Genomic DNA, 15,735 nt, shown 5'->3' with positions numbered 1-15,735 from the left:
TGAATTTCTATTAACAGCAAGATCTAAGGGATGTGACTCTGCTGTAAATATCCTCCCTTCTCTGCTTGTCAGTTCTGTGTCAGCATTAACTTAAAACAATTTTCTTTTTGCCAATCATATTACGGAGAACATCGAAATTGGCCTCTGGACAAATTCTAGGGGAACTCTGCTCGTCAACGCCTGACAGTTCCCCTTCTGATTTCACCCGCAGCCATCTATTTCCCCGCTCCTCCACGTGCCCCCTGCAGCTCTCCTGCCTGCATCCCTGTGCGGGCACGGAGCCGGGCCAGCTCTGCGGGCTCTGCTCTTCCTTGGTTTTGCCCACAAGAGGGCACCCAAGGCAGCAGAAAGGACTGGGCGACACTGCTTTGTCCACACGCTCCCTAAAGCACTCTCCCCAGCGGTTATTGCTTAAACAAGCGAAGTCCTGCAGTGTTCTACACATGTAAGGGATAATGACAGTTAAAAACGTGGATTTTTTTTTTTAACCTAATTGTATTGACCACGGCCACAGTGGTCAGACCTCTTGTTTGGCCCGGCTGAGAGGGCAAAGGGTGGCGTGCAGGGGTAACAAAGTCACCCAAGGTGGTCTCCTGCTGAAAACAGAACAAAACAGAGCTGTCATGTTAATTCAGCTGGCCACTACTATAAGGCGGGCATTACAATTTGTTTGTATGCCTGAGCTCTGAGCAGGCTTCTTTTAATGGAGATCAAACAGGGCAAAGCACACCAAAGGAGCAGGCAGACAGCACCTCTCACTGCTCCTACAAAAGGCCACTGCTCCAACTCGATGCCACTCCTCAACCTGGGCTGTGCAAGCACCACTGCTGAGCAAGCTTGCTCCTGCTAGAACCTTTGTAAACTAAGAAATAAAAACAAATGTAAGGTCTCTCCTCTTCAGAAACGCGATACCTGAAAGCTTATACGGAGCAAAGAACTTACGATTGTAGTGTACAGAAGAGTCTCTGCAAAGCCTACATTTACTGCGGATCTTTACTAATAACACAAGTGCTGTATTTTAATAGATTCTTTAATATTTTGCAGCTCACTTTCACTGATGTCCTAGTACAGCAAGTCACACTTCAGTTGTCATCCAATGGGACAGTGCAGTTCTGAAGTTTACCAACAAAGGACTTAAAACATCCAAAGGCAAAGCCAAGGGCTTATCTAGACTTCATCCCATCCACTAAGCCTTGTGATCCTAATCAGTTTTCTAACTATTAAAGTCAAGTGTTCAACAGAGCTATTGTTTTCTCCTTGGCCTCTTCGAGAACCATCGTTAAAACTGTCTTGGAGAGCACATCTGAATTCTGCTATTCAAGAACTATACGACACCATTCTCTGAAGCGCAGCTACTCCATAGCAGTTGACTAGTAGAAAACCCCAAAGAAAAGAGACTGGCCCGTTCAGTCTTCAGGAGAAAAATCAAGCTTATCCTCTGGTGCAGAAAAGACAAGGGACCCCTTAACTTTCAGCACATGGGGATGGGATTACCCTGTGCTATGTACAAACAAGATGACGACAAACAATAATAAAAAAAAGAAATTCCACATTTCTCATTACTCTAGGAAATGTGATTTTAGTTAGTCTTCCAGATTTTAGTGCATCGACTCATTCAAAGAAACCCTAAACATTCAGCATATTAAAAAAATGATGTAGGAAATGGTAAGTAATGACACAATCCCTTACTCACATGTTTAAAAGATCCATGAGGGGCTGCGATTGCTCCTGTGTCTTCTAGATACTCATCCCAATTGAATTCCATTTCTTCCACGCCGGAACCAGCATCTAGAAGAGAAGCCAAACATCTTCTATCCAGCAACCTGTTGGCTTAAGTTTTGGCCTATTAAGAACTACAACAAAGATCACCTCTAAATGACTGACTATGCAAGTGTGCAGTGAACTTCAGTTACGCATTTCGACACACAAACAATACTATTTCACCTCTTTTTGTATGAGAAAGGCACTGTAAGTTGGATTTGGTCTGGCAAATAGTGAGATCCTGAGTATTCTGGTTAAGCATAAATTGTTTATAAATCTAAGAGAGGGGAGTACAGACATAAGCCCTGTGTTTGTATCAATAAATATTTAGGAAGAGACTAAAAGTTCTGGGCACACCAGACCTTCAGTATATTCAATTAAAAAACATCCAGGAAACAGCAATACTGTAAGTGATTTGAAAAGAAAGACTTTAAAAAGTTCGAAATAAGACTCCCCTCTTTTTTTTTTTTAAAAAAAAAAAAGCTTTTTTAAGCAAGTATTTATTTCAGTGTGACAAAAGCACAGAGAAGGATTCAGGGTAGTTCTAAGAAAAGCAGCTCCAGACACAACTGAAATCAAGAGCCTTCAAATTAGTCACTTAAAATACCAGCTCTTAAGGTGCAACAGGTTCTTCAGAGCAAGGAAACCTCATTTCTGGATGCATTTAAAGCCAGAATGGGCTAAAACCACTCAAGCCACAGTTGTACACTCACTCATGCTGTCAGGGTAGAGAGCAGCTGTAGTGCGAGCCACACTCTACAATTTAGTCATCTTTTCTATCATTATTATCACGTCTGTCCCTCCACCCATGGTCTCCCCTTCAGTGCTTGGCTCACTTCCCTGCTCTCTCTCCCAGTCCCCTTTTTCTCTAACGTGTAACCCACGTTCCTGGGAAGACACTGCAACCAGAACAGTTTGGATTTTACTCCCCAGTTTCATTCACCACACAGCCCCAGTGTTTTTATTATTTTTTTCCTGCAGGCAGAGGGCGGGATGACAAGGGAGGCTTGCTCCCACCCTACGGAAGTGGCAGTTTTAACCTAGACACACGAACTACAGCTTCAGTAGTGAAAAGGCATGGCAGGGACATGAAACAAAAGTAAAGCTTTCAATTTTCACTTTTAGACTGGTTCTACACTCTACACCACAGCTGTCTTTGTGAATGAAGACGAGAGATGCTCACCTCTCTGTACCAGGAAACCTGGGGCCATGTTTACATGGGAACAGAGAAATCAGAGCGTGTCCGAAGTGTGGGGAGAGCTCAGCGAAGGTTACACGATGCTAACATTCCCTGTGCTCTCAGTCCTTCTTAGGACAGGCGGCAACTCTTCTTCCGAGAAGCAGTAATGTGAGTAGGAAACATTAAGTGTCCAAAAAAAAAAAAAAAAAAAAGGACGAAATGCTATCACAGTCCCTTATCAGAGCCATGGCCATGGACGTGCTGAAAATCTGCTACGAATGCTTCACGGCACTTCTTATTCCTTGAATTGAGAGAGGCAAATATTTGCCCAGAAGTCTGAGGTACTTTAAATCATCTAAAAAACCTCTAAATTCTCAGGGTATGGTGTGTTCATTTTCTCTTCAAATGAACGTTAAGCTCATCTTTGACTTTTCATTGGAATTCTAGGAATGTTTCCCCAAATTTAAAAATACATCTTCAGATAGCTTTTGTTTGATGATAGTATCTGTTTTAAAAGCAGCTCATATTGCTCCCCAATCCAATTTCATTTTGCTATTTTCAAACAGAGTTGCTTATAGTGGCCTTTCACAAGCCTGAGAGCTCAAAAAATTTGGAGCTTGAGTATCATCACTAATTTTAGAGGATAATTTTTAACTTACTGCAGAAACAGACCTGGAAAAGGACAAAAGCAAGTAACTCAAAAGCAAGTACCTTGATTTAACAAATTTTGAGGGAGTAGAAAGGATAAGTCACAGAACACAGCTGTTTGCAAACTAGGGTGCAGCTGAGCCAAGTTTTGGCTGCAGGTCATTCTAAGAAAAATATAATCTCATTGAAAAAACAAAGTAAGACTTCTTAACTCATTAAAACAACATTTTACTTTAATATAGCCATCAAAATGGTTAAGTTTACAGCTGGTGAACCAAAGCGGGAAGAAACATCAGCTCGAACAGAACATTTATGGTCAGGCAAACCTCAGAATGAACTTGCTTGGACTTTGTGCTGCTCACCCTCTTCCTCCTTAGCACAAGGCTGCTAAACAACAGCAACAACCCGGCTTTCATCCAGCCCCCAAAGCCCTGCGCTGCGATGTCTAAGCATACTGGTCTGCTTGGAGAGAAACAAAGCAAAGCGACCGCTCTGTGCGGTTTAGCATGCTGGAGAGCCAGGCAGATTCAGCTGGGAGTACTGCCGGGACGGCTCCGAGCCTTCAGTAACGCGGGATCATCAGATGGCTGTCTGAGGGGCAGTTAAGCTCCTTAAATGAGGCACAGGTCACTTAACACACTGAAAGGGTCAATTAGTAACTTATGTTGCCACTTAATTGCCACAAGGAGCTCCCAGAAAGCCTGCTTGAATGAAGTTCCTGCTACCCTTTTGCCTCTAAGTAGGGTCAAAACCAGTTCCCAAACTGATCAGAGCTATCCCAGGTCCTTTTCACGCCGCTAATCCCCGGGTCCTGTAGCCTGTGTGTTTTCCTACCTCAAAGAGCCATTTCCTTCCAGTTCTGCGACGCGGGGAGAAGGGCTCGGATCGCTTTGTACCCCTCGATGGCCAAATCTGACCAGCACGCCTAGAGCTTCTCTTGAAACTAGCTTTAGGAGGCAGGCCCGGGTGATGGCCTTGTCAAGATATGCGATACTGACTGCCCCGCTGCAGCATCCCAGGTCGTTCAGTGCTGCGCTTGCTGAATCAACGTGGAACACGACAAGCTCGTTGGATACAGCTCCCAGCAAAAACACTCCACCGTGTTTCACAGAGCCAGAAATAAATTATGTTTTAATTATGGAATGGCCACATGGTAGGACAATAGAAAATAAGAAAAATGTCAGAAATCCACTACCTATTTTTCTACATGTGACTGCAGAAACACTTCAAGAGTGGGGTGAAGCACCTGCTCTCCAGCAAGACTCACATGTGCTGGAAAGCTGAGTCGGATTCCAGTTGCTTTTCTGCTTTTACTGGTAGGATACTTGCAGCGGAGCCGGGCCCTCTTTAAACCATGTCTTTGATCCGGTCCACTGATAGATTTTGGCAGGCCCTACTGCACAGCTGCGTTCTGGTGGGTTAGCAGATGCTGGGATACGCAGAGGACCAGTTTAATGAAGCTGCATTCTTGAGGGGCCATACATCTGTATTAAACATCCAAATCAATCCCAGTTCAAACTGCCCAGGCAAACCTCTTCTATTTACACCAGCAATTCAATTCTACTGTGAGAAAACTTGTAGATTAGGATGACGGATGACAACAAGTAAAAATGTGTTTTATCCATTTAATCTTAAAGCACAATTTGTTAAGTAGTGCTGTATTTGAGTACATGTACGTACGTTCTCTCTTCCTCTCCATATCCTTAATTGCTTGTGAGTCCTAAACAAGTTCTGCTTTCCACTATGTAACAGGACATATTCTTCTATATTAGACAGGAGATTGAAGCACACATTAGTTCAGTGGCAAAGCACAACCTCGACACAGGCAGCGAGAGAAACCAGGTGTGATTCTCATCCCTGTGGCCTCGCCATACAACTAGTTTTTGCCAGGAAGACTTTCAAATCAAGCTAACATATTTTGTAAGTAAAATCTGAGAAGTGTCCTACAGAGCTTCTGTGGCGAACGCACATTCACTCTGAAGGTCAGAAAATGGTAAGAATAGTCAAAGTTTCCTGGATATGTATACCCCTTCCTATTTATCACTATTTCTACTAGCATTATTTTCAACATCTACTCTTCCTTTCTGGATTTAACTATGAATTACGTCCTGTTGCTCTCTGACACATACAGGTAGAGGAAGAATACCGAATGTATCATTTGGATACAAGATGGTAGTGGAATATTAAGGACATGAGCACTTAAATATACCTACAATGGAAGCAGTCTACACCAGACTGTTTTGATCTTTGGACTGGAAAATTCTCAGTGCAAATAACTTTCATGTATCTTTAATGTGATTGAGTTGAAAACAGTCACATTGGACATTTAAGTACATCAAATGGAAGTCTGCAAGACCTTCAGTTAAAGCTAATCTAAAGGTTTCTCATGCTGAAACTTAGATATATTTAAATCTTATTTTAGTAACAGTTAATCTTTTCCTTCTATACCAGCTGCAAGGCCATGAATAAATAGACAGGTTAGAATTTCGGCAGCTGAGGAAGACTGTGACAAAAATGAAAGTTGTCTTTCCTACAGAAAGACAGTGGAATCTCCAAACCTGCTAAAATTCATCAGCTGGAAGCATAACACCAGTCAAAGGAGGGAGTGAACATTCCAGTGGTGGCTGGGACTGGTCTAAGTCAAAGCACTGCAGAAAACACTAGCCAAGGGTGCAACACCAAAACCACTGTGCTTATGTGTACATGGCGAGCATTTGCTGGAAACTGCCTTCGCACTGAGCAAGTAAAGCTCTCTTCGGTTATCATCTGCTTTTCACAGCCACCTGTACGCAAACCAGACACTGAAAGGATGCTCAGGAAAATACCTGTTCAGCAATTACAAGAAACGGGGAGCCCTTCACGGCTATTCTGTAAGCAGGCAGAAAGGACTGGGTGACCTCTGTAACTTTTAGAGGAAAATGGAAACATTTCAATAAAGGTATTAGTACAGATCGGTGTGCCATCAGCCTGTGAACACCCTGCTGCTGACTGCATATACATCTGCTTACTGTTCTTCTCAGCTGCAAAATCTCTTTCTTATACAACCTGACAGAAGTTAGCACTTCCCAGTAGCAGAGGAAACTGCATTTGCATGTGCCTGGAGACATTCTGCATACTTGTGCATCCTGCTTTTTCTTGCTTATTTGAGGATATAATGTTGACAACAACCTGAGTGATTGGCTATAATTAATAATCAAAAAGCCCGTTTCAGGATCAGATAGCAGGTGTTAACATTCTGCTAAAAGCACTGTAGATTAAAATCATGTTTAACATTTCTTCAGTAACACAGCAATCAGACTTCCATAAAGTAGAGGTACAAAAATTACCAACGGTGAATTGTCCTATGAGAAGGGCTGCTTGTTGGACAAGTATCAAAGGAAAACAATACTCTGCAAAATCCTAACCAAATGGTTTATACTGGTAACTACAAATAAAAATTTACTTCTCATTAACTGTCCCAACACTGCACTGTGGGTAGGGACCTTCTCAAGGAGAAGGAACAAACTGTAGCAGCGAAGTCAGGAAAACAGATGGTCCCCGTGCGAGCATAAAACCTAAGAACTCTGTTTCAGAAAGCTGTTAGTATCCCCAGCCGTCCCAGACAGACATTTTCCTCAGCCTGGTGCTTCAAGATGAATCAAAACCTGAGCTGATGTATCATAATATACCATTCTGCAGCAGGTTAGGAGCTGATGTCCAAAGCCCATCAAAGGGAGCAGCAAGGAACATCAGAAAACCAGGACAGATTACAACAGCACCACACAGCTTCGATTATCTGACTTCTTAAACCAGCAACACAACCCTGTGAGAATATTAAGAGCAACATGAAGGCACACGAAGACAGAACAAGATGATATTAACCACTTTGACAGGCAAATGCCTTAAAATAGTAGCGATAAGCTCATCTCATGCCGGCATCATGAAGGGGAAAGACACAGCATCTTAGAAACATAATTACTAGGGTGGGTTGGATTTTGCTCTCCTTTAAGCCAATGATACACCTTGCTTTTGAAACAGAGCAATACCAAACTTAAGCTCAGTAGTCAGAATGTAACCCACAGTAACTAAAATTTGAGCTTGCCCCACCTTGCTTGCCAAATATTTTGAGAACCTTTAGCCCCAGAGCTCCACCACTCTGTTACCTGCATCATACTGCTGTTCTCCATTCATCTCCACAGTAGCCCAGTGGTTATTCCAAGCAGCCAGAAGCAGGGGGATCCAAGGCTGTCACAGTTTGGTGGTCATGAGTTGCCTCCCACTTTCAATCCTGCTGGCAGCCAGGACATTCAAGAAGAGATCCTGAAAAAAAAAAAAAAAAAAAGTTAGGGGTGAGTGAATTAGAAAAAGCTATTGTAAATATCTTGGCTATAATTGAAGAACTAGAAAATAACACTCTGGATGCAGTCCAGGCACTACAAAAGGAGGTAACAAGTTTGCAAAAATAGTACTCCAGAATTGAATGGTATTAGATTTAGTGCTAACCTCAAAAGGAGGAGCGTGCGCTGTAATTAGTGTTAGTTGCTGTATGTATATAGATCAAATGGGATGAATTTAACTGATCTCAAAAATATTTGGGAAAAAAAAAGATCTTATATAGAGTGGCTCAAGATGACACTTGCTGGGGATTTAGAAACATTTGGGAGAAATGAACTTCGTGGTTACCTGAATGGAATTGGCTCAAACAACTATTTGTTGGTGTTGTAATAATAATGGCATCGTGTATCTGTCACTCCCTGTGACATCCGAAGAAGGATATTGCGCCCTAATGTTGGAAAAACTCAAGAGCGGGGTATATGAAAAGGTGCAAAAGCAACAACAGGAGTAAGAAAAGAAGAGGGGGGAGTTGTGAGAAACAAAGTTGTGTTTTTGCAATAGAAGGTGTTTTTGCAGTGGAAAATTCCACTAACCTTGCATATTCAAAAGTGATTGCACGGCACAGCAGTAGGGAGTATGTTAAGCAAATGAGGGGAAGGTCCCACTGTCCCAAAATAAAGAGGATAGCTAAGAAAAACAGGATGAGCAGTACGAAATCAGTAAAAACAAAAATCACAGGCCCTCTAGTCACGAGTAAAGAAGGAAAAAAAAAAAAAGGAAGAGGAGGAATTAACGGTTGGTCAAATAAAATTGTACATATATGGTACAGAAGTGCGTCGAGTAGGTTGGGAACCTGTCGTACTCAGCCAGTGAGGAAACAGGGAGAAATCAGGTGTTGGGTAATAGGGAATACACGGTTATGATAAACTCTTACTGTGCGCTCCTGCTTGCAGGACGGCCGCCATTACAATAGCAAATAAAATAGCTTCGCAGAAGATCTTGTCTGAGAAAATTTGTGAGAAAAATCTCAGTGTCTCCAAGGAACACAGCCCCTCTCCAATCTCTAATACTCCTCCCTGCCAACAGAACCCCAAATTGTTTGGTGACAGCAGGACAAAAAGAAATGCACAGTCTGTTTTGACAAACCCACCCTACAAACGGAGAAGCCATACAATCATAGATGCTTGAAGCATTTAACATTTTACCATGTTAGCCCTAATCCAGAAGCTATCGCTCCGTAGAACATGCCAGAATGGCACATGCAAAAAACTAAAAACACCCCGAACGTGGTTGTTTTTTGCACCGTGGATTCACTACACACATGCATGTGCACACACACACTGGGTCTCACAGGCTGAAGCTATTCCTGCCCTTGATGCACACCAGGCAAAAATAACCTGTTTTTAAGCTATCAGGTTAAAGCAAACAAAGTACAGATGGCAGAAATACGCTCCTAAACATTTTATGATTAGAAGCCATGGCTTTCAAACCATTACTGCAATTCCTATGAGCAATTAAATCATTATTTCATTATTACTTGTAGAAACTGAAAAAGGACAGGTCTAAAGCAAGCCCAATACAAGCGGTTTTTACACCTGGGCCTCCAGCCCTGGAAACAAATTATTAGCTTAAAAATCATAAAAAAAAAAAAAAAACTTCAGATTTCCTTTGCATTTCTGTTGAACTCCTGGGAAGCACCTTGTTTTCCTTTTTAAACGATGTACTAGAAATGATGGAAATTTTTTAAAAACAAAGGCTGCATTTCTCACCCAAACACATTTTGAGTAACTACGGTTTACAAGAGGGAAGCCTTAAACATTTGCAAGTCTTAAATTGTCCTGAGTTTTGTACACTTGGAGTGTCTATGAAGACTACTTGATAATCCTTAGAGAGGTTGTTTGTTTTTTCCAAGGTTTAAAAAGAAAGAAAACAGCAACAATTTTTCCCCCTACTATAGCATGGACAAATCCCTAAAAAACACAAGTTGCCTAGCAGATGGAAACAAAATCTTACTTCAAAATGAGCACCATAAATAGGTGAAAGATTCTGCAAGGTGAAAGATTCACCTTTTAGAGGTGCCACTGTGATTTCCCTTCTGAAACTGTAACTGGACTGGTCACAAGATAGCTATCAATGACTAAAGATCATTTTCCATCCAACTACAACTGCCTGCAGACTTTAAGCAGTTTTACGCAGGCTGCAGTTTCATTTGTATTGTCATTCAAATAAGCAGACTGTGAATTACAGCTGGTCTGAAAAAAAATCTAACAGCATGTTTTTTCCTTTGAAAATCTGTCTACTTGTTAAAAACTGAAGTGTTTTGAAGAAGCAGCTCTGTTAAAGGGAAGTTGAGGTGGCCAGCTTGCCCGCCCCGTTGCTCAGCAGTCTATCAGGGTGACCAGAGAAGGCAGCTCCCGTAACACCAGGCTCGGGGACGGAAGGGGCAGCGTCATTGTCACTTGTGATAGCAGTATCTTCAGGCTCTCAGGGTTTGCGTGGAAAGCAAGTTCTTAAGGATGTGTCTCCCCCGTTTTGAGGCAGAGAACTTGGAAAGAAAACCAAAGGGGAAGAAAAAACCTCTCCCAAAGTAGAATCATAGAATATCCCAAGTTGGAAGGGACCCATAAGGATCATCAAGTATAGCTCCTGGCTCCACACAGGTCTATCCAAAAATTCAGACCATATGACTAAGAGCACAGTCCAAACGCTTCTTAAACTCCAACAGGCTTGGTGCAGTGACTACGTCCCTGGGGAGCCTGTTCCAGTGCGCAACAACCTTCTCGGTGAAGAACCTCTTCCTGATACCAAGCCTGAACCTCCCCTGTCACAGCTTGATACCATTCCTGCGGGTCCTATCACTGGTCAGAGAGAATAGATCGGCGCATGCCCCTCCACTCCCCTCGCGAGGAAGCTGTAGGCCGCGATGAGGTCCCCCCTCAGCCTCCTCTTCTCCAGGCTGAACAGGCCCAGTGCCCCCAGCCGCTCCTCATACGTCTTCCCCTCTAGGCCCTTCACCATCTTCGTAGCCCTCCTCCGGACACTCTCCAACAGTTTCATGTCCTTTTTGTACTGTGGTGCCCAGAACTGCACACAGTGCTCGAGGTGAGGCCGCACAGCGCAGAGTAGAGCAGGACAATCACTTGCCTGTAAGTGGAGGATTTCCATGGTGTAACTGTAAAATACTGAGTGTAGCAGGCTGCAAATGCTGGTGTGCTGAGCATGATGGTGGAGCATCCAGGTTGCTAAATGGCCGCAGGTCCAACCAAACTCAAGTCATGTGCTAACTCAAAGGGAGATGCCAAAGTTGCTCTGTAGACTGAGCTTGTTTTTGGCATAAATTTTAGGGAACTGCAATGCAAAACACTGAGAGGCCCAGCTGGGCTTTCCTGCATGCAATACTGTGAGCTTCACACACACAAAAATAAAACAAAAACTGGAACAGAATAAAGAAATATCCACCGACACTGCTCAGTGGTGTAGGAAGTTCTCTGGAACTAACAACTTGAAAATGTCCATTACCAAGTGAGGAACAAAAATCTGTCCATGTGCAAGACTGATTATCTCATTAAGAGCTCCTTTCAAGTGGGGGTATAATGCAACAAAATCCTACCATGTAGAAGATATTTATACGGCTTTATTCTTTACAGTTTCGGGAATGCTACTGGATGGAACTCAGCTGCCAGTTTTTGCAGTACTGCTCCCAACCTGCTCTTCTCCAGCTCAGAAAGTCTGGTTTGGTGGATACCCACAAAGCCATCAGTTAACTCCCAATTCAGCTTTGTCCCTATGAGCAATTTACTGAGAAATTTAGCAGAGCTTAAGAGAAACAAAGCAATTTCCAACAACCACCACCTGTTTCTTACGTACCTGCCTTCCATGCTCTCAGGACAGCGCTGTGCAGGAAAGCCAAAGCCACGGTGTTCCCTGACCACCCTTGCTGAAGGTGGTTTCCCTCTGCAGACAGATTCGATCTAAACTTCTAGCACTACAAGATTAGGTTGCTGGTAACCTGCACGATGCTTGGCACACAGTGAAGACCTAACCAACGACGTACATTTTATCATTAATCAAAGTATTTCTTGGTAATGACCTATAGGAATTCTATCAGATACCACTCTGCTAAGCCGAAACAAAGGCAATGCTGTGAAAAAAACTAGTGAAGCACACAGCCCAGCAAATTTAGGGATATATCACTAGTTTCCATCAGTATAACCCTGGCAAAGTACCCTTGAAATGTAACTGAAATTAAGGTATTGTTCATTTATGGTATCCAGCTCCCAGTTAACTACTAGAACTAAACTACATGACGTAAAACTATGTTTTTGTTGTTGTTGTTTACAATGAGGAAATATTTAAACATCCCCCAAAATTAAGAGGCTGTTTATTTAGAAGATGCCAAATCCTGGCAGCTCCTGTTGAAGTTGATTGATATTCTGCCCAAGTTGGGTGGTTATTCAGGATTTCATAAGCAGCACTGGTATTTTACGTACACAACATTGAGAGTACTTGCAATTAGCACCCACCATGGCTGGATGCTTGCAGTTTGGCACCCCAAAGATTACCTTTTGATAAACCTCGAGGGGAGGGGAGCTCAAGTGCTGCTGGAACAGAGCTGATTTGGAAATACTTTGGACTCTTCAGTCTCACTTCTGCATTTCAAACCTCCTTTCAGCACATGAAATATTCAGATGTTAGCAACTGGAGGCAGCATTAAAAACAGTTACAGTTCATTAAAGCCAGATGGCTCACTTGAATATGAAAAGAAATCAAACATAAGTTGGATGTTGAATTAAAGTAAATCAGCTGGTGTCTGAGGCTTAATATTATTTTAAAACAAAGGCGCATGAGACAACGGGGACATGCGATACTCCTAGGGACCGGGGAAGAAGCTACAGAAGGGATCGGGTTTCAGCACATTCCTTCATGCAAAGGCATCCAGCAAAATCTCCTTCAAAACCCGGTGTCTGCACAGGGGGAGCCTCACTCCACAGCGGCAGGCAGGAAACCTGTTGCAGAGGTCTGTCGGAGCAGGGGAAGAAGTTCTTCACCATCTGAAACCTTCAGCTCGGCCACTGAGAAAAATCTACTGCCAAAGCAGGACCAAAAGAAAAGGTCCTTTTAATTATCCTTGGAGCATACCCTGGAGTGGGGAGGATAGGATTCACACATATATACCTATGCTTTCTTACTTCAAAGATATACTAATTACATATTCCTTATGAGGAGAGAAAGCACATGCACTTCATCTAAGGTTTTCTATAACAAATTCTTTGTTGTGAGACTCATGCTTGTGGTTTAACCGTGCCCTGCTCAGCACAACTTCTGATTAGGCCCAGTGTTCACAGCAGAGATTCTTGCTGGCATTTCAGCAGAGAAACCACTCGGGACAAAAGCAGCCCTCTGCTACACTCTCCTGTCCAACAAACATTCAGAAGGAACAACATTTAGCACAAAGCAGGGGCAGGCGAGTGCCCAGCAGCAGCAGCCTTTCTCGGCGTGCGGTTATAAATAGGAAACAACCATGAGTGCTTACGCTTCCTTGTGCACAGTGACCCCTTCAGTGATTATTCCCAATTCATCTTACTAATGCACGAGTTCATCGTAAAAGCTCTTCTGCAGTTAAGATCTGTATCTCCTATGACACAATTAGCTGGGTGGAGAGACTCTTCCTTCACTGGCAGGAAGGTGTGCACCAACACGCACACCAGTGAGCCCAGTCTCACTGCTGGGGGGGGTCTGGCACGTGGTCCGAGGCTGGGAAAGGCAGCTTCATGCCTTGTTTTAAAAAACAAAACAAAACAAAAAACACCTTTTCCCTAATCCAACATTATTGCAGTCAGTCATGATGAGGCACTAGCTGCCTCACTGGCTGCACGATGAGGCTGGGGTGCCACGGGAGAAGGGGGACATGCCGGGATCAGGGACCTGCACACAACGGGTGCTCCCACACCACACGGCTTATCGACATGGCCGCAGATCTAAGCTGGCTGAAATGCAGCTGCGTGGGGTCTCTCACCGAGGAGATAAGCTCTGTGGAGAACATCAGCCCTTACGAAGACACGTTCACACTCTCTGCAAGGACAAAGGGACTCCAATCTGACAGAGCCCCTGCCAACTGTCACTGATAAAGAGTGCGCCAAAAATCGGATAGGATCCTCTAGGATGACAGCTTCTTTTGAAATGTTTCTTCTGAAACAAGCTTTCTCCTGTCAGCCTTGTTTTTAAGCAGGAGAATTTGTTCAACAGAACTGTACAGCACAACCAGAACCCAACATAACAAACCACTTCGGGTAGGGGCCAACTTTATTTTAGGTCCACTTGCAATGTGCAGTACTTGATTTCCCATGACCATTTTTATGCAATCCATTACAGGTACACCGGGAGATTCGCATCACAGTAGCTGCGAACTCCTTTTGTTAATATTTTCAGCACAAGACAAAAGAAAGATACCCAGAAAGCAAATCTGTCAATCAAAACCAAGATCTCCAGCACTGAAGAAAACTTTCAAGCTATCAGCTACAAGGCTGCTCAGTGCAGGCTTCATTCCCTCTCTTGTAACAACACACTAACAGCACAGAAACACCAAAATCCCCTGAATTAGAGGTCAATGTGTTTCCTGAAAACAGCCACATTCTTTTGGGGGAAAATGTCAAGGCCAGGTAGCCCGTTGCTCTTTCAGCAGGACACTGCCAGTTACAGGCACAGCACATCAGTGGGAGGCATTTGCCCTCTTTGAAAAATCTCATCCTCAAAACCAGGACTGAAAGAGGCCAAAGCAAGCAAATATTTAGAACAGCCTTCAGTAGAAGAAATCTTTTGACAGTAGAAGAAGATCTGTGACGGTAAGGAACCATTTAAAGTTCACAGATCAGCAAAACGTCTGCACGACCACCTTGGTGACATCCGGACAAACAACTCGCCTGAACCCCACAGAGCTGCTGCCGAGGCGTTGCTCGCTCTCCTTTCCCCCGTGCAGGATTGTTTCACTCCATCCATGCGCTGTGCACAGCAGGCACAAAACCAGCCCCCCTGGCTAACCGGCCACGTGGAGTATGATTCTTACTCCTCATGTGTTTTGTGATTCAGCAACCACAATCGCACTTCTCTAAGCTCCTGTTCTACTGTGCATACTTCTTCTTCTGTTTTACTGTTTTTCTGTGCATACAGCACCAGAGGGCCCATATGCAGCTTTCAACGAGGACGACCATGCTCTCAAGTTCTTTGCTTGGGAAGCACAGCATTCTGCATACCTGCTTTCATGCCTTCTTTTTCTTCTTGTGCCCCATCCTCCTGTCATTCTCCCTGCTGGGAGCCGTAGCAGGGATCCTGCTGTTTCAATAAGGGGTCTCCAGGACGCTAGGTTTGGGGCAAGCTCCGGGTTCTTTAAGCCTTGTAGAGTCAGGACAGGATTTAAGACCTTTCTTGTCCTTTAGTCTTTAGTCACCATCAGTTGAAAGCCCAGCATTCACAGATTTTCCAACTGTCAACTCTATAAGCAAAGTACTTCACAAGCATATGCTCCCCTAGTGTCTGACCATCCGCAAACAGAAGACAAAGTGTGAGACATCTCGCTAGCTCCAATTTATGGTGGAATGTCGATTTTCTCAAGCCATTTTAAGTGCTGTCCCGTGACTAGGAAAACACAATTATAGTTTTCTTTCCTGTAAAAGCCACTATCTGCCACAGATCCCTTAGCTCAGCACTCTTAGCACACTCTAAATCTTTCCAAGACAGCCCTGCAAAGCCCAGAATGTCAACTACAGATAGGCAAAATAAAGTTTGATGCTTCTATGACAAAGAAATAAAAATGCTACCAATGTCACTAAAGTCAC

The 15,735-nt window shown here is 43.5% G+C and overlaps 1 protein-coding gene across 3 annotated transcripts in view; it reads right to left on the bottom strand.

Annotated features, from left to right (window-relative positions):
- SFMBT1 (Scm like with four mbt domains 1) overlaps positions 1-15,735 on the bottom strand; it is an 89,989-nt gene that overhangs the window by 27,725 nt on the left and 46,529 nt on the right. For all 3 annotated transcript variants that reach the window (XM_013191952.3, XM_013191947.3, XM_067003440.1), the window contains 2 exons: positions 7,732-7,888; positions 1,694-1,788 (listed from right to left, as the gene is read on the bottom strand). In XM_013191952.3, the coding sequence (XP_013047406.3) occupies positions 1,694-1,788; positions 7,732-7,759 (123 nt within the window). In that variant the 5' untranslated portion in view covers positions 7,760-7,888. The remainder of the gene's footprint in view (positions 1-1,693; positions 1,789-7,731; positions 7,889-15,735) is intronic.

This window comes from Anser cygnoides, chromosome 10 (genome assembly GCF_040182565.1).
Source record: "Anser cygnoides isolate HZ-2024a breed goose chromosome 10, Taihu_goose_T2T_genome, whole genome shotgun sequence".
NCBI classification, from domain to species: Eukaryota; Metazoa; Chordata; class Aves; order Anseriformes; family Anatidae; genus Anser; species Anser cygnoides.
Note: the sequence above shows the minus strand (reverse complement) of the source record. Positions and strands in the feature narration are given on the sequence as shown.